At 42.7% G+C, this 21,647-nt stretch overlaps 1 protein-coding gene across 1 annotated transcript in view; it reads left to right on the top strand.

Annotated features, from left to right (window-relative positions):
* LOC140200616 (protein diaphanous homolog 1-like) overlaps window positions 1–21,647 on the top strand; it is a 460,372-nt gene that overhangs the window by 211,532 nt on the left and 227,193 nt on the right. The window contains exon 16 of the mRNA XM_072264176.1: window positions 18,954–19,556. Coding sequence (XP_072120277.1) covers window positions 18,954–19,556 — 603 coding nt within the window. The remainder of the gene's footprint in view (window positions 1–18,953; window positions 19,557–21,647) is intronic.

Here is a 21,647-nt window from a genome sequence, read left to right as displayed (position 1 = left end):
TCCCCTCATTCTTCTAAACTCCGGCGAGTACAGGCCGAGAGCCATCAAATGTGAGCAAACAGGAATGCACCTGAGACCTGTATTTACTCCGTTCGTGCTTATGATCTGGACACACATCTCTAATGTTTACACTTCAATATTTTGGCATGTAATTGACTGGATATCCGTCCTCTACTGTATTTCCGTTTAGATCTTTATCCAAGGCAGCTCTGAGACCAGATTTAGCACATCCCATCTCCCCTTCCCCCCCCTCTCCTGCAGCATATGGATTCCCCTCCACTGCAGCTGAAACCCTTCCCATCTGTTCTGTGTGACTTAATGTTCCAAATTGAAGTCTGGCACGGGCAGTGGATTATCTCACGGGTGTTCATGCATTGTAAAACAACATCCTGTGTGCTTGACTAATTTAGGAGTTTGTCCTTTTCCTCCAGGCAGCTTCCTTTTGTGTGGCAAGAATGTAAGGTCTCTTCCTGCCCTGTTTTCCCCCCCAAACCAGACCATGGAGAGAGAATTCAGTCAGCTATGCATCATAACCATTGTAATCACATAGTTTGCTAAATATATGTGCATTTGTACTATTAACATGGAAAGTGCTTAGCTAAATCTTTAAGAATAACAGTAATCTCATTTTTCTTCTTGAATTAATACTTTTAACACCAAAAACTGATTTTGATACCACTGGTGTGCTTCCTAAGATTCGTACTTTATTCCCAGAACTAATGTAACTAAGGAGCAGCAACACTTATTGCTTAACAATTGTTTAATTAGCACTGTTCTATTCACTGACCAGGAGCAGCGCTTCTTTTTTCTGCCTCTTTGTAATGAGAAAAAAATCTTGCCAGTAATGTTTCAGTGCAATTTTCTCAGCTGTTGGCATGAGATAGACTCCTCAGGACTAGAAGTCTATCCTCCTTCTTAATTGTAGTCAGCTCCTTTATCTGAGTTATCTATCGATTAAAGTTAAATAAGGTCATAAAGAACTACATCACAGAACCAGGCCCTTTGGCCCATCTAATCCATGCCAAACAATTTAAACTGCCTACTCTCATTGACCTGCACTGGAACCATAGCCCTTGATACCCTACTATCCATGTGCCTATCCAAACTTCAAGCATTTAAAAATATCTATCCATTAAAGTTAATTATTTTTTAAACTTAAATTGCTTATTTCATTCTATTACATCACTTGCCATGCCTTAAATTTTTTTTTAACAGAGATTCCCTGAAAGATGTTTCTTTAAACCACTAAGACCAGCCTCCTGAGAGTAGCACTGATTTTTTTTTTTAACTAACCCAGTTCTATAAATGTTCCAGCTGTAGCCACATTCGTTTGGAATCTATTAATGGAACTTCGGGGTGCCATGGTAGTGTAGCGCAGGGATTCACAAACTTTTTATGTGTCATGAAACCCTACCATTAACCGATGAGGCTGTGCACCCCAGGCTGGGAAACCCTGGCGTAGCGGTTAGCACAATGTTATTGCAGCTCGGGGTGTTTTGGAGTTTGGAGTTCAATTCTGATGCCATTCTGTAAGGACTCTCTGTATATTCTCTCCATGGAATGTGGGAGGTTTTCTACTTATCCTCCGGTTTTCTCCCATAGTCCAAAGATGTACTGGGTAGGTTAATTGTTTTTTGTTAATTGTCCCGCGATTAGGTTAGGATTAGATTACATTATGAGGGCACGCAGTCCTCTTTTATTGTCATTTAGTAATGCATGCATTAAGAAATGATATAATATTTCCTCCAGTGTGATATCACAAAAACGCAGGCAGACCAAGACTGAAAAAATAACAAAAACCACATAATTATAACATATAGTTATAACAGTACAACAATACCGTAACTTGATGAAGAACAGTTCATGGCACAGTAGAAAAAAAAGTTCAAAGTCTCTCGAATGTCCCACATCTCACACAGACGGGAGAAGGAAGAAAACTCTCCCTGCCATGTCCAACCACAGTCTGACTCTGAGTCGTCTGAAAACTTCGAGCCTCCGACACCGACTACTGAGCACTGTCTCTGCCAAACGCTTCGACCTCAGCCTTGGTCGCCAGCAGCAGGCAAAGCTGGGAATTTTGGGGTCTTCCCTCCGGAAGGCTCTTGATCGCCCAGTAACAACGGCAGCGAATTGGCGTTTCAGAAATTTCTACAGATGTTCCTCTGTGCTTTCACATCTATCTCCATCAAATCAGAATTGCCCACGGCCCCTATTTAACAGAAACGATATCATTTCACCAGAGAGCTGCGCATTAATTGGCGTTGTTGGGATGATGTGGCTCGAAGGGCCTACACTGCACTTTATCACTAAATAAATTAATTAATTCAAGAGTTTGAACCATTAATGTCATTTTTTTTTAGAAAGGCCAATTGTGCTTTAACAATTGCCAAATGTAACAATGAGCTAAATTTACATTTAGATCACATATCGTAAGTGCATTTAATCCGAGAGAGAGCCAAGAGCTTGCTTTTACACTTCTTGGTTTCCATCTGCTGTGCCTTAATCTTTTCTGACTCCAGCATTGTTTGTATTGTATCAATGAAGTTCAGGGGAGTAGACAGGGACATCTGGCCAATTGTTGCGTGTTATTTTGGTTCTTTTGTGACATTTGGGAAACTTACTGCTGAAAATAAAATCACTATTAAAGTGGGACCAAAATAGAGAAATGCCTTCGTGTTTGGAAGCCATAAATTTTTGTTGAACTACACATATTCCAGACGCAAACCACATTGCGTTAAGAAGTAGCTTTATCACATTCCATCCATATGTTTGACAAGGTCTACTTCATCTGCTGTAAATTACTAAACTAGCTTTGGTCTGCATACCAAAATTCTGCTCTGGGGAAAAATGGGTGCAGTAGTTCAAGGAAGAATCAACTTCATATGGCGAAAAGAATTTGGATGTGGGAACTGTAGCCTAGAAATTCAATTTCAGAATTCTTTCTAGAATTATCTGATTTTTTTTTTCATCACACTGAAGTGTGTCAATGATCATCTCTAGGTAGTCTTGTGTCACTCCAGAAATTTCAGATTTGTGTTTCGGATATAGATTTATTTATCACATGTACATCAAAATATACAGTGAAATGTATTGTGTGTATTGCTGGTTTGTGGTTGAAAGAAGATCATAGTTGAGAGCTTAACATCGAAGGACACACATTGTACCAAAAGGACACGCAGGTAGGCAGAGGGGATGGGATGGTACTTGGTAAAAATGAAATCAAATACTGAGAAAGAGATAACACAGGACAGAAAGATGTAGACTCCCTGGGAGAATTAAGGTATTGAAAGAGTAAAAGACCCTGATGGGAGTTATATACAGGCCTCCAAACAGTAGTCAGGCTGTGGGATATAGATTACAACGGGAGGTAGAAAAGACATACAATAGGGTCAATGTTACGATAGTCATGGGGTTTTCAATAAGCAGGTAGATAGGGAAAATCAGGTGGATGCTAGACCTCAAGACATAGATTTAAGTCTAAAGCAGATAATTTTGCAGTTAGAGATTGTGTTAACAACTGGGATGTGCTACGTGTAGCCGGCACGTGTCGCCATACATTCCAGCGCCAATAGAGCATGCCCACAATGTTCAGTGAAGCAACACGAGCAGCAACAAAAACAAAACAAAACAAGACAACAACAACAAAGCAAGCCATCTGCTCACACAGGCCCTTAACCCCAGGACCAGGCTGCCTTCAGTCGTTGGCCCTAGACTCTCATACTCACAGACACTTGGCCTCCAACCTCCAGCTCTGTCCCAGACTCACAGACATTCAGACCTCTGATCTTCAGACAAGCAATTCCGTCTTTGACCTGTGGGCTCAGGAATTCGACCTTTGGCTTTGCTCTCCTTTTTGAGAACTCTAGGGGGGAAATTTGGTCATATTGCCTAGAATTGCCTTCTAGTAATTAACCCAGCAGTGAGTAAGCTATTGGAAGGTATTCCAAGGGACTGGATATTGAAGTATTTGGATAGACAGGAACTGATTAGGGATAGTTAACATGGCTTTGGGCGAGGCAGGTCAATCTTAGGGAATTTTTTGAGGAAATTGCCAGGAAAGTTGATGAAGGCAAGGCAGCGGGTGTATTCTACATGGATGTTAGCAAAGCCTTTGACAAGGTCCTGCATGGGAGGTTGGTACAGAAGGTTCAGACACTTGGCATTCAAGGCAAATAGTACATTGGATTAGACATTGGTTTTGTGGGAGAAGCCACAGAGTAGTAGTAGATGGTTGCCTTTCTAACTGCAGGCCTGTGATTAGTGGTGGGCCTTAGGGATTGGTGCTAAATCCATTGTTTGTTATGTATATCAAGAATCTGAATGATAATATGGCAAACTAAATCAGCAAATTTGCGGATAACACTAAGACAGGGGGGTGGTGGGGGAGCGCGGACAGCGACAAATGCTCTCAAAGCTTGCATTGGGATCTATACCAGCTGGAAAAGTAGTCTGAAAAATGGCGGATGGCGTTTAATGCAGACAAGTGAGAAGTGTTGCATTTTGGGAGGACACCCAAGATTAGGACCTAAACAGTGAGTGGTACCGCATTGAGGAGTACAGTACAACAGAGGGATCTGGGAATAAATGTCCATAATTCCTTGAAAGTGAAGTCACAGGTAAATAGGGTCATAAACAGAGCTTTTGGCAAGTTTCCCTTCATAAATCAAACTATTGAGTGCAGGAGTTGGGATGTTGAAGTTGTGTGAGGTATTAATGCAACCTAACTTTGATTATTGTGTGCAGTTCTAGTCACCTACCTACAGGAAAGATTGAAAGAATGCAGATACAATTTACAAGGATGTTGCTGGGTCGCGAATATCTGAGTTCTGGAGAAAGTTTAAATAGGTTAGGACTTTATTCCCTAGAGCATAGATGAGTGAGGGGAGATTTGAGAGAGGTACACATAATTATAACGGATATAGATAGGGTAAATGGAAGCAAGTTTGTTGTACTGAGCTTAAAAACGCAAACACGAGGAATTCTGCAGATGCTGGAAAATGTACTGAGGTTGGGTGAGAGTAGAACTGGAGGTCATGGGTTAAGTGTGAAAGGTGAAATATTTAAAAGGAATGTGGAGTATGGAGGGGGAGCCTTTTCACTCAGAAGGTGGTAAGACTGTGAAACAAGCTTCCAGTGGAAGTGATGGATGCAAGCTTGATTTCAATATTTAATAAACAGCTAGATAGATACGTGAATGAGAAGAGTATCGAGGACTGTAGTCTAGGTGCAAGTTGATGGGACGAGGCAGATTAATAGTTTGACATGGACTAGATGAGCTGAAGGGCCTTTTTCTGTGCTGCAGTGTTCTATGAATCTAAATAACGATCCTTATCAAATCCTAATACATTGCATTACTGGACTGGGGATGCCTGACACCATGTTTCCCTTTGATCCTTGGCCCTCTCTTCCCCCACACACACAACTGACAAACCCTGATTTTTCTACTTGTGCCCCAGAGGGCCACACTCTGTGCCTCTGGCCCTCTATTGTTTCTGGCCCCATTCCTTTGCAATGTTCTAATCTTTCAGGCCACTTTGCCTTCCTTTCCCTCCCTTCCTCAACGCAAGAAGCATCAGGAACAAAGGTGATGAACTGAGAGCTTGGATACATAACATGGAATTATGGTGTAATGGCCATTACAGAGACCTGGCTGGCACCAGGGCAGGAATGGATTCTTAATATTCCTGGATTTCAGTGCTTTAAAAGGGATAGAGAGGGGGGAAAAGGGGAGGAGGAGTGGCATTACTGGTCAGGGATACTATTACAGCTACAGAAAGGGTGGGTAATGTAGCAGGATCTTCTTTCGAGTCAGTATGGGTGGAAGTCAGGAACAGGAAGGGAGCAGTTACTCTATTGGGAGTATTCTATGGGCCCCCGGTAGCAGCAGAGATACCGAGGAGCAGATTGGGAGGCAGATTTTGGAAAGGTGCAAAAATAACAGGGTTGTTATCATGGGTGACTTCAACTTCCGTAATATTGATTGGCACCTGATTAGTTCCAAGGGTTTAGATGGGGCAGAGTTTGTAAAGTGTGTCCAGGACAGATTCCTGTCACAGTATGTTGACAGGCTAACTCGGGGGAAAGCCATACTAGATCTAGTACTAGGTAACAAACCAGGTCAGGTCACAGATCTCTCAGTGGGTGAGCATCTGGGGGACAGTGACCACCACTCCCTGGCCTTTAGCATTATCATGGAAAAAGGATGGAATCAGAGAGGACAGGAAAATTTTTAATTGGGGAAGAGCAAACTATGAGGCTATAAGGCTAGAACTTGCGGGTGTGAATTGGGATGATGTTTTTGTAGGGAAATGTACTACGATCATGTGGTTGATGTTTAGAAATCTCTTGCAGGATGTTAGGGATAAATTTGTCCCGGTGAGGAAGATAAAGAATGGTAGGGTGAAGGAACTATGGGTGACAAGTGAGGTGGAAAATCTAGTCAGGTGGAAGAAGGCAGCATACATGAGGTTTAGGAAGCAAGGATCAGATGGGTCTATTGAGGAATATAGGGAAGCAAGAAAGGAGCTTAAGAAGGGGCTGAGAAGAGCAAGAAGGGGGCATGAGAAGGCCTTGGCGAGTAGGGTAAAGGAAAACCCCAAGGCATTCTTCAATTATGTGAAGAACAAAAGGATGACAGGAATGAAGGTAGGACCGATTAGAGATAAAGGTGGGAAGATGTGCCTGAAGGCTGTGGAAGTGAGCGACGTCCTCAATGAATACTTCTCTTTGGTATTCGCCAATGAGAGGGAACTTGATGATGGTGAGGACAATATGAGTGAGGTTGATGTTCTGGAGCGTGTGTGTGAGGACGGATAAGTCCCTGGGGCAGGAGGGAATATTCCCCAGGCTGCTCCGTGAGGTGAGGGAAGAGATTGCTGAGCCTATGGCTAGGATCTTTATGTCCTCGTTGTCCACGGGAATGGTACCGGAGGATTGGAGGGAGGCGACTGTTGTCCCCTTGTTCAAAAAAGGTAGTAGGGATAGTCTGGGTAATTATAGACCAGTGAGCCTTACATCTGTGGTGGGAAAGCTGTTGGAAAAGATTCTTAGAGATAGAATCTAAGGGCATTTAGAGAATCATGGTCTGATCAGGGACAGTCAGCATGGCTTTGTGAAGGGCAGATCGTGCCTAATAAGCCTCTTTGAGGCGGTGACCAGGCATATAGATGAGAGTAGTTCAGTGGATGTGATCTGCATGGATTTTAGCAAGGTATTTGACAAGGTTCCACATGGTAGGCTTTTTCAGAAAGTCAGAAGGCATGGGATCCAGGGAAGTTTGGCCAGGTGAATTCAGAATTGGTTTGCCTGCAGAAGGCAGAAGGTGGTGGTGGAGCGAGTACATTCAGATTGGAGGGTTGTGACTAGTGGTGTCCCACAAGGATCTGTTCTGGGACCTCTACTTTTTGTGATTTTTATTAACGACCTGGAAGTAGGGGTAGAAGGGTGGGTGGTGTTGTAGATAGTGTAGAGGATTGTCGAAGATTGCAGAGAGACATTGATAGGATGCAGAAGTGGGCTGAGAAGTGGCAGATGGAGTTCGACCCAGAGAAGTGTGAGGTGGTACACTTTGGAAGGACAAACTCCAAGGCAGACTACAAAGTAAATGGCAGGATACTTGGTAGTGTGGGGGAGCAGAGGGATCTGGGGGTACATGTCCACAGATCCCTGAAAGTTGCCTCACAGGTGGATAGGGTAGCTAAGAAAGCTTATGGGGTGTTAACTTCCATAAGTCGAGGGATAGAGTTTAAGAGTCGCGATGTAATGATGCAGCTCTATAAAACCCTCGTTAGGCCACACTTGGAGTACTGTGTCCAGTTCTGGTCGCTTCACTATAGGAGGGATGTGGAAGCATTGGAAAGGGTGCAGAGGAGATTTACCAGGATGCTGCCTGGTTTAGAGAGTATGCATTATGATGAGAGATTAAGGGAGCTAGGGCTTTACTCTTTGGAGAGAATGAGGATGAGAGGAGACATGATAGAGATATACAAGATAATAGGAGGAATAGATAGAGTGGATAGCCAGCACCTCTTCCCCAGGGCACCACTGCTCAATACAAGAGGACATGGCTTTAAGGTAGGGGGTGGGAAGTTCAAGGAGGATATTAGAGTAAGGTTTTTTACTCAGAGTGGTTGGTGCGTGGAATGCACTGCCTGAGTCAGTGGTGGAGACAGATACACTCATGAAGTTTAAGAGACTACTAGATAGGTATATGGAGGAATTTAAGGTGGGGGGGTTATATGGGAGGCAGAGTTTGAGGTCGGCACAACGTTGTGGGCCAAAGGGCCTGTAATGTGCTGTTCTATTCTATGTTCTATGTTCCCTTTTCAGCTCTACCAGATTTAAATAGCCTGGGGAGCAAGATGGGAAAGTCAACATGTAATGAATGACACACTTCAGTGTATAGTGAGGAAGAATGACTAGAGATCCGGTATTTCCAATTTTGGAAATTAAAAGATGTCAAAAGAAACCTTATTTTTTCTCACAACAAGAATGCAGAGAGGTGAAAGTGTCTTTTTTATTATTATACTGACACAGTCAGTAACTAGATTCAATTTAAGCCCTTTCTTGTTGGGTTAAGGAGAGATATTGTTATTAAAGTACCGAGAACAGATGGTGTTAGAAGCATATCAGCACAAGTACTGCAGGGAAGGTTTTTTACGCCAGGACTTTCTGGGAAATACTGGTATTTCTGAGGACTTCCCAGCATTTACATGCTGAAGTGCTGCTAAGTCAGGATTTTGAATGAATGTGAAATTTCTGATTGTGTTGAGTGAGCCTTGCTGGAAATTACCTTTCTGGTAGTGCTGAATTCTCCAACATTTAAGCATGGGAGTTTGCCCACCAAATCTGTAATTATTATTTAAAAAAAGATATTTACTTATTTAAAATTTATTTTTTTTTATTTTATTTTTATTTTTGTTTTATTCTAGTTAACATAGAACAATATAGACAGTAGAGTCCTTTCATCCCATGATGTTGTGCTGGCCTTGTACCCTACTTCCCCCCCCCCCCCCCCCCGGGTCAGCTGGTCGCAAGAATATTGCCAATATGAAACCGGTCCATGTTGCAAAACAGGTTGGGGACCCCTGATTTGAACTAGCTGGCTGGCTGCCAAGGAGCTATGCTATTGATATCCTACGTGAAGAGGCCAAACTCCCTGTAGACTTGCTTAAGGTTGTAATAGAATAAACATGATACTATAATATAAGCACATATTTTAATGTCACATTTGCTGCATATACCCAACTTGGTTTATATATTAGACAAAATCACTAAACAAAGTATTACATACACCCTTGGAGGTCGATGGCGGGGAGGGGGGTGCTACCTCCCTGAAATGAGTTTTTGCAGGGTGGGATGTCTGCAGTGTGCTTTTAAAAAGCACTCCAATTAAGTTTTTGAAGTTTTTCCTGTTTATTTAATTGTTTTTGAATTTTACAATCAAGCATTTTAAACCTTGACAACTTTGAACAGACGATAAAACTTGGTGGGGCTTATACTTGGCCAAGTGTCATTTCATAGAGCTATTTTTTGGTGGAATTTGTTCAGATTTAACCATGTAAACACAAGGTACACAACTAAGGTCCAGCTACTGCACAGGACCATACAATTTTAGATCTGAATTTAATATACAGCCAGTTTCCAGCTGCTTATGTTAATTGTATGGAAGTAATCATTCCATGAAAAGTATACAATTATCATTTTTTCCCCTCTTCCTAATTCGTATATTTGCCTCTGGCCCCAACCTCCAGACCTTTTCGGTCTGACTCAGCATTTAAATTGAGCAAGCAACAGGTTGTACCTCGCTCTCAGACCCGAGCCATGCCACTTTGATACCCACTCAGATCTGGGCCATTCCACTTCAATGCACTCTCAGGCCTGGGACCTGCCGACTTGATTTGGCTTGTACCCAACCTTTCTAATTTGGCCTGCTGCTGAAATCGGTCAAACATCAGCTTGTTCCTCGCTCTTGAGCCTGGGCCTCAGCTTGAACCTGCAGCTTTGAATTGGCTCCAAGCACACTCCGGCAATGGCCAAACATTGGTTCATTCCTTGCTCTCACAACAGAGACACACTGCCTCAGTTCAGCCCATGCACACCACGCCACAGCTGTCCTGCACCTTTGAGACTTCGGTTCATGCTACAAGTATGCCAACTCCGAATGGGAAGTTGTGGGTTATTGATTGCAGTGATTGTTTTCGAGCAGAAGTGGGATAATTAAATAAATTAGTGGTTTTATTTGCTGCCAGCAAGTCATCGTTGTGCTTCACTAGTGCCATCTTTAACCAAAACTTTAGTTACGTGTGTACTGATCATATAATTGTAATAGTTCCCCCCCTCAAGATTATTCTATACATAAAAAGCCTATGATGTGACCTAGTTGTGTTCTGCCAAAAATGTAATTAATTTAACAAGGCAAATCACAAAAGCTTGCAGATTTTATTCTGGGGAAGAGCATGAAGAATGCTGTCTTGACTGTAATTGCAATAATAGGTAAGCAGATACCTATCCAGGTTTCTGCCTTTAACCCTCATGATCAATATTTTTCGCCCCTGTGCACTATTAAATATTATTTTATTATTTTATGTGACTGACCCTACCCAATAAGATTTGCAGAGTGACATTGTGGTTTTAGACCATAAGAACAAAAGTTATAGGAGTAGAATTAGGCCATTTGGCCCACTGAGTCTGCTCCGTCATTTCATCATGGCTGATCCAATTTTCCTCTCAGCCCCAATCTCAGACCTTCTCCCTGTGTCGCTTAATGCCCTGACCAATTAAGAACCTATCGGCCTCTGCCTTAAATATACATAAAGACTTGGCCTCCACAGGTGCCTATTCCACAGAATTCCACAGATTCACCACTCTGGCTAAAGAAATTCCTCCTTATCACCATTCTAAAAGGACACCCCTCTATTCTGAGGTTGTGTCCTCTGATCTTGGGTGCTCCCACCATAGGAAACATCCTCTCCATATCCACTCAATCAAGGCTTTTCACCATTCGATAGATTCAATGAGGTCACCCCTCAATCTTATAAATTCCAGTGAATATAGGCCCAGAGCCATCAAATGCTCTTCATATCACAAGCCATTCAATCCTAGAATCATTTTCGTGAATCTCCTTTGAACCCTGTTCAGTTTCAGCACATTCTTTCTAAGTGAAGGGCCCAAAACTTCTCACTATACTCTAAGCGAGGCATCACCAATGCTTTATGAAGCCTCAACATCATCCTTGCTTTTATATTCTAGTCCTCTTGAAATGGATGCTAATGTTACATTTGCCTTCCTCATCACAGACACAACCTGCAAACTAACCTTTAGGGAATCCTACACAGGCACTTCCATCATTTTTTTGTATTTTCTCTGCATTTAGAAAATAGTCAACTCTTTCATTTCTTCTACCACAGTGATTGGCCATACACTTCCCGACAATGTATTCCATCTGCCATTTCTTTGTCCATTCTCCTAACCTGTCCTTCCGTAGCCTCTCTACTTCAAAAAACTACCTGTCCCTCCAGCTATCTTCATATTGTCTACAAACTTCGCAACAGAGCCATCAATTCCATCTTCCAAATCATTGACATTTAATGTAAAAAAAAAACATCGGTCCTAATACAGACCGCTGTGGAACACTACTAGTCACCGGCAGCAAGCCAGAAAAGGCTCCCTTTATTCCCACTCTTTGTCCTCTACCAATCAGCCACTGCTTTATCCATGCTAGAATCTTTCCTGTAATGCCATGGGCTCTTAGCTATTAATCAGCCTCGTGTATTGCACCTTGTCAAAAGCCTTCTGAAAATTTCAACTGATTCTCCTTTGTTTATCCTGCTTGTTATTTTTTCAAAGAATTCCAACAGATTTGTCAGACAAGATTTTCCTTTGTAGAAACCATGCTGACTGCGGCCTATTTTATCACGTGCCTCCAAGTACCCTGAGACCTCATCCTTGATAATTGACTGATGTCAGACTAATTGGCCTATCGTTTCCTTTATTCTGCCTCTTTCCCTTCATGAAGAGTGGAGTGATATTTGCAGTTTTCCAGTCTTCCAGAACCATTCCAGAATCTTGGAATTGATTCTTCAGGAAGTGATTCTTGGAAGATCATTACTTATGTCTCCATGATCTCTTCAGCCACCACTTTCAGAACTCTGGTGTACGCCATCTGGTGCAGGTGCTTTATCTACCTTCAGACCTTTCAGGTTCCAAAGAACCTTCTCTCTAGTTATGGTAACTTCACACACTTCATGGCCCCTGACACCTGGAACCATACTGCTAGTGTCTTCCACTGTGAAGTCTGATGCAAAATACTTATTTAGTTCATCTGCCATTACTACCTCTCCAACATAATTTTCATAACCCACTCTCGCCTCTCTTTTACACTTTATGTATCTGAAGTTATAGATTTACCTCAAGTATCCGGTCCAAAGGTGGGCTTTGAACAAATTGCAGAAGACCTTTTAAACCCATGACTCTAGCCTCCCTGTGTTGTATCGTGGCTGATTTATTTTCATCTTGTTTGGTTCAATATATACACATACTGAAGAGAAGGCTGGCAATATCATGAAGGATCCCACCCAACCTGCTCCTAGACTGTTTGTCCCACACCCACCAGGGAGGAGGCAATGTAACATCTGTGACAAGACACCAGACTAAAACAGCAGATCTTTCCCCAAGCAATAAGGCTGATCAACACTTCCACCCAGCAACTTGCCCCATCAGACCCCAACTGCCACTGCTTTATCAGTTCCTGTCAGAGTCACCTTATGTACAGACACTCCTGTACCTAGCTTCAGATTATGTACATACAATCAACCTATGTAAATAAGCTATCTTATGTATTAATATTTATTGTAGTTTTTAAAAAATCCAATTGTGTCTTTTTTATGTGCAGTATCGGATCCAGAATTACATTTATTTCATTCTCCTTTACACTTGTGTACTGGAAATGACATTTAACAATCTTGAATGTTCCACTGTGTTTAATGCCATCTATTGAAAATCTACAATCTGTGTTTACATTTCTATTTTGCATGAGAAGTTTTGAATCCCACTACAAGGTCAAGATGCCGAGTACATTTCCCTTCAAATTAATGGAGTAAGCACATCCTTGGCCTACGTGCGGAAATCATGGAAAATGAAATACCAATGGGACGTGGCTGGTCGGACAGATAGTCTCAACTACTTGGCAAGGCAGTCAGAGCTGTTTTGTGTGAGACAGTTGGTCTGATGCGTCTGCATCAACTGATGAAGAGCTGTTCAGCCTGATCTCAGTCAAATCTAAAGAGAGATTAAATATTAGCTTTATTTGTCTCCTGTAGATCAAAACATACAGTGAAATATGTCCTTTGCATCAAATCAAATCAGTGAGCATTGTGCTGGGCAGCCTGCAAATATCACCACGTTTCTGGCACCAACGTAGCAAGTCCACAGCACACCCTAACCATACGTCTTTGGATTGTGAGAATGTGAAAGGAAGCCCAGGCGATCACATGGAGAAGGTACAAACTCCTCACAGACAGCGGCGGGATTTGGATCCCACTCTTACAGCTGATGCACTGTAATGCATTGTGCCTAACCGCTATGCTACCATAGTGCATCTTTTGGTCTGTTCCCTAGTAGGTTATAGCATTTCAAATGCAGAGTCATTATTTCAGATACGTCAAAGATTTCTTTGGCCACTCTTTCAGACAGTGATTGAGAATTGGGGTAGCATGATAGCATAGTGGTTAGCACAACACTTACAGTACCAGCAACCCAGGTTCAATTCCCACCACTGCCTGTAAGGAGTTTGTATGTTCTCCCTGTGACCACGTGAGTTTCCTCTGGGTGGTTAGGCTTCCACTCACAGTCCAAAGACATTAATTGGTCATTGTAAATTGTCCCACGATTAGGCGAGGATTAAATCAGGGGATTGCTGCACAGCATGACTTGAAGGGCCGGAAGAGCCTATTCTGCGCTGTACCCCTCTATATAAATAAATAAATAGAATCACCTCCCCTGTAAAATTTTAACAAATACTTTTAAGTTTGTGCCTCTTGATTGTTGATTCCCCCTCCCACCATAAGAGAAAGTTAGATTTCATTTTACTAATATTTTGGCCCTCTATAACTTTATACACCACTATTAACTCGCCTTTCTGTTCCAAAGGAAACAAACCCGGCTTGGACAGACTATGTTCACATCAAACATTTTGCAGCTCTGGAGTTAACTCCACGAATTTCTTTTCCAAGCTGTACATTTTCTTTCCTATGATTAAATGAAATTCTTCCATCTTTTTCTCTTGTCATGTTCTAAAGACTGCAATTTTCAATCTGTGTGGAATGTTTAGAAACGGAAGTCAGTTTACAATCTTATATTAAGATTGGAAGCTGATGATGGGATATGCAAATCAGTCATCACATTGTAAAGTAAATGTTTGCTTATTCCTTATGCAAAACTACACTGGGTCTGTCGGTCTTGCATGTAGTAGAAACCATCTGTTTAACCAGCCATCTCCCACTGGTACGCAGGTTTAATTTCCTTGTTATCTATTGATGTCATCATGCAGAACTATTGTGAACTATAAGTTTTGAAGGGATTTCATTACAGTAATCATTTCAGTGGCTATTCTGAGGGAAAAGGCAGAAATGTTCATTTTCTGCTTGGTAACACATGAAAAATGCTGGAGGAACTCAGCAGGTCAGGCAACATCTATAAAAAGGAATAAAGAGTGAATATTTTGGACGAGGACCCTTCATCAGGACTGGAAAGGAAGGGGGCAGAAGCCAGAATGAGAAGCTAGATGCCTGACCTGCTGTGCTGCTCCAGTACATTTTGTGTGTTACTCTGGATTTCCAGCATTGGCAAAACCTTCTGTGTTCAGTTTCTCTCTTGCACAGTACAGTATTTCAACACATTAATTACCAGGAGCATTGAAACAAAATTTACCACAGTGTCCTTTGAGAGGGTGCCTCATTTGCTCAGGATTTAGTGCTGCAGTCTTTATTTCCTCCACTATAGTGGTCTGATGTTTCATGATTCAGTAAAGAAAAATTCATTAACACAACTTGGTAATGGACATAAACAAAAGTTTCTGCCCTTGTTCGGATAAACATAAGACATAGAACAGAATTATACCATTTGGCCCTTTGAGTCTGCTCTGCCATTCCGTCATGGCTAATTCATTTTCTCTCTCAACCCTATTCTCAGGCCTTCTAAACAATGCTATGATACTACAACTATTGGCTCCTTTGTCACCTCTCTCCCTCTTCTCTTTATACTGGCTCTCTTCTCTCTCCTTCCTCAGTCCTGATGAAGAATGTTGGCCCAAAATGTTATCAAGTCCTTTCCCTGACAGATGCTGCTTGACCTGCTGAATTCCAGCAGCATATTGTTTGTTGCTCCAGATTCCAGCTTCTTGTGTCTCTCTTTCTACCTGTTGATTTCAAAAACTATTATGCTTCATGGCCATTGAGTTTATTTAAATGAATTGCATAAAGAAACTATTTTCTAATCAATTTATAAACCAAGACCGTAGACCAGTTCAGCAGAGAATAGGCCATTCGTCCCACTATATGGGAACTTTAGTAGGCCCTTTAACCTACTCGAAGGTCAATCTAACCCTTCACTCCCACATGTACCCCCCCCATTTTTCTTTCACCCATGTGCCTATGTAAGAGTCCCTTCAATTCCTGTAATAAGACCATAAGACTTCGGAGCAGAATTAGGCTATTTGACCCATTGAGACTGCTCCACATTCAGTCATGGCTGATCCTTTTTTCTTCTCCTCCTCAACCCCATTCACCTCTACAGCTGCATGTGAGAACAAATTCCACAAATTCACCATTCTTTGGCTAAAGAAATTTCTCCACATCTCTGTTTTGAAAGGGCGCCCCTCTATCCTGAAGCCGTGCCCTCTTGTCCTCGACTCCCCCACCATGGGAAACATCCTTTCCAGTTCTACTCTGTCTAGGCCTTTCAACATTTGAAAAGTTTCAATGAGATCCCCTCGCATCCTTCTGAATTCCAGCGAATACAGACCCAGAGCCATCAAGCGTTCCTTGTTTGATAAGCCTTTCTTTCCTGGAATCATCCTTGTGAATCTCCTCTGGACCCTCTCCAATGCCAGCACATCTTTTCTAAGATGAGGGGCACAAAATTGTTCACAATACTCAAGGTGAGGCCTCACTAGTGTCTTATAAAGCCTCAGCATCACATTCTTGCTCTTGTATTCTAGATCTCCTGAAATTCATACTAACATGGCTTTTGCCTTCCTCACCACCAACTCAACCTGCAAATTAACCTTTAGGGAGTTCTACAGAAGGACTCCCAAGTCCCTTTGCATCTCAGATTTTTGGATTTTCTACTAGTTTCGAAAATAGTTCGCACATTTATTTCTACTACTAAGTTGCAAGACCATGCATTTTCCAACATTGTGTTTCATTTGCCACTTTCTTGCCCATTCTCCTAATCTGTCTAAGTCATTCTGCATCCTACCCGTTTCCTCAACACCACCTGCCCCTCCACCAACCTTCGTATCATCTGTAAACTCATTTATATACAGCATTAAAAGAAGTGGTCCCAACACCAACCCCTGCGGAACACCACTAGTCACTGGCAGCCAACCAGAAAAGGATCCTTTTATTCCCATTCACTGCCTCCTACCAATCAACCAATGCTCTAACGATGTTCGTAACTTTGTACCAAGACCTCCATTATCTCATCCTTAGCAATTGACTCTTAACATCTTCCGAACCACTGAGGTCAGGTTAACTGGTCTATAATTTCCTTTATGCTACTTTCCTCCTTTTTTAAAGAGTGGAGTGACATTTGCAATTTTCCAGTCCTCTGGCACCATGCCAGAGTCCAATGATTTTTGAAAAATAATTTCTAATGCCACCACAATCTCTAACACTACTTATATCAGAATCGTAGGGTGCAGTTCATCTGGTCTGGGTGACTTATGTACCTTTAGGCCTTTCAGCTTTTTGAGCCCCATCTCTCTTGTGATAGTAACTGCACCCACTTCTCTTCCTTCACACACTACAACATCAGGCATATTGCTAGTGTCTTCCACAGTGAAGACTGATGCAAAATACTCATTTAGTTCATCAGCCATCTCCTTGTCCCCCATTATTATTTCCCCTGCCTCATTTTCTAGTGGTCCTATATCCACTCTCACTTCTCTTTTATTTTTAACGTACTTGAAAAAGCTTTTACTATCCACTTTGATATTATTTGCTAGCTTGCTTTCATATTTCATCTTTTCCCTTCTAATGTTTTTTAAGTGTATAAGAGATGTCTCTTCACTCCTTGTGCAAAGAGGCACAAAAGGACATCACAACCTTTCACTCATAATTTGTGTTCATTGGAATGGAGGATTTTTTTGCTGCAGGCTGAGCTTGGATTTGGGGACATTTATTATTGACATCCGTTAGTCTCATGAGACCATGCATTTGCGCCTTGGAAGGTTTCCAGGGTGCAGGCCTGGGCAAGGTTGTATGGAAGACTGGCAGTTGCCCATGCTGCAAGTCTCCCCTCTCCATGCCACCAGTGTTGTCCAAGGGAAGGGCATTAGGACCCATACAGCTTGGCACTGGTGTCGTCGCAGAGCATGTGTAGTTAAGTGCCTTGCTCAAGGACACAACACGCTGTCTCAGCCAAGGCTCGAACTATGGACCTTCAGATCACTAGACGAACGCCTTAACCACTTGGCCACGTGCCAATGGGGGCATAGACTTGGGTAAAAATTGGATCAGATAGAATTGGATGAGAAATGTCTTCACTCAGAGTTGCAGGTCTGAATAATCACATCAAAAACATCTTGAAAGTTTCTTACTCTGGCAGTAAATCTGATCAACCTCAATCTGATCACTGTTAACACCTTAAGCAATTTTTTATAATGCTGTTTACATTGTAAGTACATGCTGGTGTTTGTGTATTTATTCACATTTTATTCCATATCTGCATTTTAACTTTTATTTATTAAATCTTTATTATTAATAATAGTTGGATGTTTGTTACATGTAATGCCAATACACCACAGTAAATTCCTAATACATGTAAATACATAACAAATAAAGTTGATCCTTGATCCTTAAATCCCATGTGCAATAAGTAACGAAACCAAATTTCCCTCGGGATTAATAAAGTATATCTATCTATCTATCTATCTAACTGGACTGGTTGCACTCAACTCATTGAGATATCACTTTCACATGGTGGTCCTCATTTTTTCTATCAGATGGTTGAAGCGAGTGTTTCCTCTGTATCCCTTTCTGATATCTGCTGGACAGGGCCAGAACCACTTATTGTGAACTATGGCAGGAGTGTTATTCCCAGTGTGCTGCCTGGTATTTTATTTCCCTCTTGACACCACCACATTGGATTCTCTGGTCATTTTTACTTTGCTGTTTGGGGGAGCTTAATGTTTGCAAATCATTCACGCCATTTCTGACATCACAACAGTGAAAAGTATGTCTGTTGCTGTATACTGTTTTATTTTATATTATTTAGAAATATAGCATGGAACAGGCCCTTCTGGAGCAAGCTGCACCACCTAGGCCCCCCCCCCCCCACCAATTTAACCCTAACCTAATCACAGGACAATTTATGATGACCAATTAACCTACTAATCGGTATGTCTTTGGACTGTGGGTGGAAACCAGAACACCTGGAGGAAACCCACGTACACATTGGAAGGTACATGCAAACTTTCTTATAGCAGGTGCTGAAATTGAATTCCATGCTCAGATGGCCTGAGCTGTACCAGAATTGCATTAACTGCTATGCGACCGTGGCGCCTGTAAGAGATATGAAAGCAGTTTTTAAAATACATGTTTTGACAGACAAACTAGGTATTGCAGTGGTATTTATTTTGGAGATTTCTAGACAGGAAGTTCCTGCAAAAGTCTTACTGTGCTCAGAATCATTGCATGTTTCATTTCAATGCTCATGATCTTTTTTTTGCACAGATCACGCAATTATCCAAGGAACTGGAAGATGCCAAGACAGAGCTGGCCAATATTCCAAAACAACTGCCTGTTCCAGTTATTGTTCCACCACTTGAACCTCCTTTGCCGGGACAAGATTCGTCATCTTTGTCAGAAGGCCAAAAGGAGATGCCACCACCAGCTCCTCCATTGCCTGGCCAAGTTGTACCTCCCCCACCGCCTCCGCTACCGGGCCAAGTTGTACCTCCCCCACCGCCTCCACTACCGGGCCAAGTTGTACCTCCCCCACCGCCTCCGCTACCGGGCCAAGTTGTACCTCCCCCACCGCCTCCGCTACCGGGCCAAGTTGTACCTCCCCCACCGCCTCCGCTACCGGGCCAAGTTGTACCTCCCCCACCGCCTCCGCTACCGGGCCAAGTTGTACCTCCCCCACCGCCTCCGCTACCGGGCCTAGGAGGACCTCCGCCACCGCCACCACCTCCAGGATTCCCTGGAATGCCTCCGCCACCACCTGGATTATTTGGCCTTTATGGTGCTCCAGCTGCCCCAGTTTTACCCTTCGGCTTGGAACCTAAGAAGGAGTACAAGCCAGAGGTTCAACTCAAAAGGACAAACTGGCCAAAAGTAAGTGGATGTTTTAAGACATGTTTTATTTGGAATTGAAGCAGCAGTTAGTAATTAATGGTGCTTCATTGGTAGGTAGTACAGATGTTGTGCTTTTATGTGTTTATATGACACATTGGTATGAATTTTCTCTGTCTGTGCCAAGAGACTAATCATAGCAGTTTTGATTCCCTGTAATTCTAACCTCCTCAAATACTGATATCCAATCTTTCATCCTATATGCCATTTTGCACTCTCCTTTCTCGCTGTTATTTCTGCCTCTTGAAGATTTGACCCTGTTATTAACTGATCAGCTGACCACCAAACTTAATTTCTTTGGCCTTATGTCACTTGGAACATAGAACGGTCCAGCACAGGAGCAGACCTTTTGGTCCACAATGTTGTGTTTAACCAATTAAATTTGTAATCACATGACAAACGAAACTAATCCCTCTGCCTACACAATGTCCATATCCTTTCATTTCCCTCACATTCATGTACCTGTCTAAATGTCTCTTAAAAGTCCCTAATGTATCTGTCTCTACACCACCTTAGCAGCACATTCCAAGCACCCACCACTCTCTGTATTTAAAATAAACTTGCATCTCCTATGAAGTGACCCCCACCCCCCACCTTAAATGCATACATGCCCTCAGGTACTAGACATTTCAACCCTGGGAAAAAGATAACTGTGCATATCATTAATTATGCCCTCCACTTGAACTTTATACACCCAGCTTTCAAATCCATACAATGTGAAAATCCAGTCTTAAACTAACCATCTGAAGATGTTAAACTTACAGTCTCCACCATCTTTTCCTATCCTTGAACAATTTGCCATATCGTAAATCTGCCGAATGGTTTCAGCCCAAAACGTCAACTGTACTCTTTTCCTAGGTGCTGCCTGGCCTGCTGAGTTCCTCCAGCATTTTGTGCGTTGCTCGTAAATCTGGACCCATTTTCACCTTGTTATCCCATTTATAGTACCTCTCTTGGATCTGGTTTCCTGCTTTGGTCTTTATCGAAGCCACAGATAACTGTTTTTCACCTTCTCTCTCACCTCCATTCAGAGTTCCAAACAGTCCTTCCAGGTGAGGCAATGCTTCACCTGCAAATCTGCTGGGGTCATCTATTGTGTTGGTTAATCTCGATGTGTCTCCACACTTGGTAAGAGCGTCATAAGTTGGTGGTCAACTTTGTCGAACACCTACACATCATCCACCACAAGCGCAACTTCCCAGTGCCAAACACTTCAATTCTAATTCTCATTCCCATTCTGACATGTCAATCCATTGCCTCCGCTTGTGCCAAGACAAGGCCACCTTCAGGGTGGAGGAGAAACACCTTGTATATGATCTGAGTATCCTCCAGTCTGATAGTATGAGTATCAATTTCTCCTTCCGGTGAGCAAAATTTCCCCCCTCCCCCTCCTCTGTTATTGAATTATGAGCTCAAGTCCCTTTTGAAGGCTGGAGCTGCGGCTTTTAGGTCTGGGGATACCAGTCACTACACGGAATCCAGGCATGAACTCCGGAAAGCCATTACGGGCGCCAAAGGGCAATATCGAGGCAAGTTGGAAGCCCAGGCTAACCAGAGGGATGCCAGTAGACTATGGCAGGGTCTAAATGAGATTACTGGGCGCAAAGAAAAGGCTGGGAATATCAATAACTGTGGCGCTTCTCTTCCTGACGAACTTAACGTATTCTACGCAAGATTCGAACAGAAGAGGAGCATCCCGCTCCCTCCGGATGAACTGGACCTGGTGGCATCGAGATTCATTGTCACTGAGGAGGATGTTAGAAGGGCCTTCCTGAAGATGAATCCAAGGAAGGCGCCGAGCCCAGATGGCGTCCCGGGACGGGTTCTCCGGGCCTGTGCAAGCGAGTTAGCTGGAGTGTTTGCTGACATCTTTAACTGCTCCTTGCTTCAGTCTAAGATCCCCTCGTGTTTTAAGAAGGCAACAATAATCCCGGTGCCAAAGAAGAGCAAGGTGGCATGCCTGAATAACTATCGACCTGTGGCTCAGACATCAATTGCTATGAAGTGCTTTGAGCGATTGGTTATGGCACTCATCAACCACAGCCTACCGGTCAACCTCGACGCTTTGCAGTT

Source organism: Mobula birostris, chromosome 7 (genome assembly GCF_030028105.1).
Source record: "Mobula birostris isolate sMobBir1 chromosome 7, sMobBir1.hap1, whole genome shotgun sequence".
NCBI classification, from domain to species: Eukaryota; Metazoa; Chordata; class Chondrichthyes; order Myliobatiformes; family Myliobatidae; genus Mobula; species Mobula birostris.
This window is presented reverse-complemented; position numbering and strand designations above follow the sequence as displayed.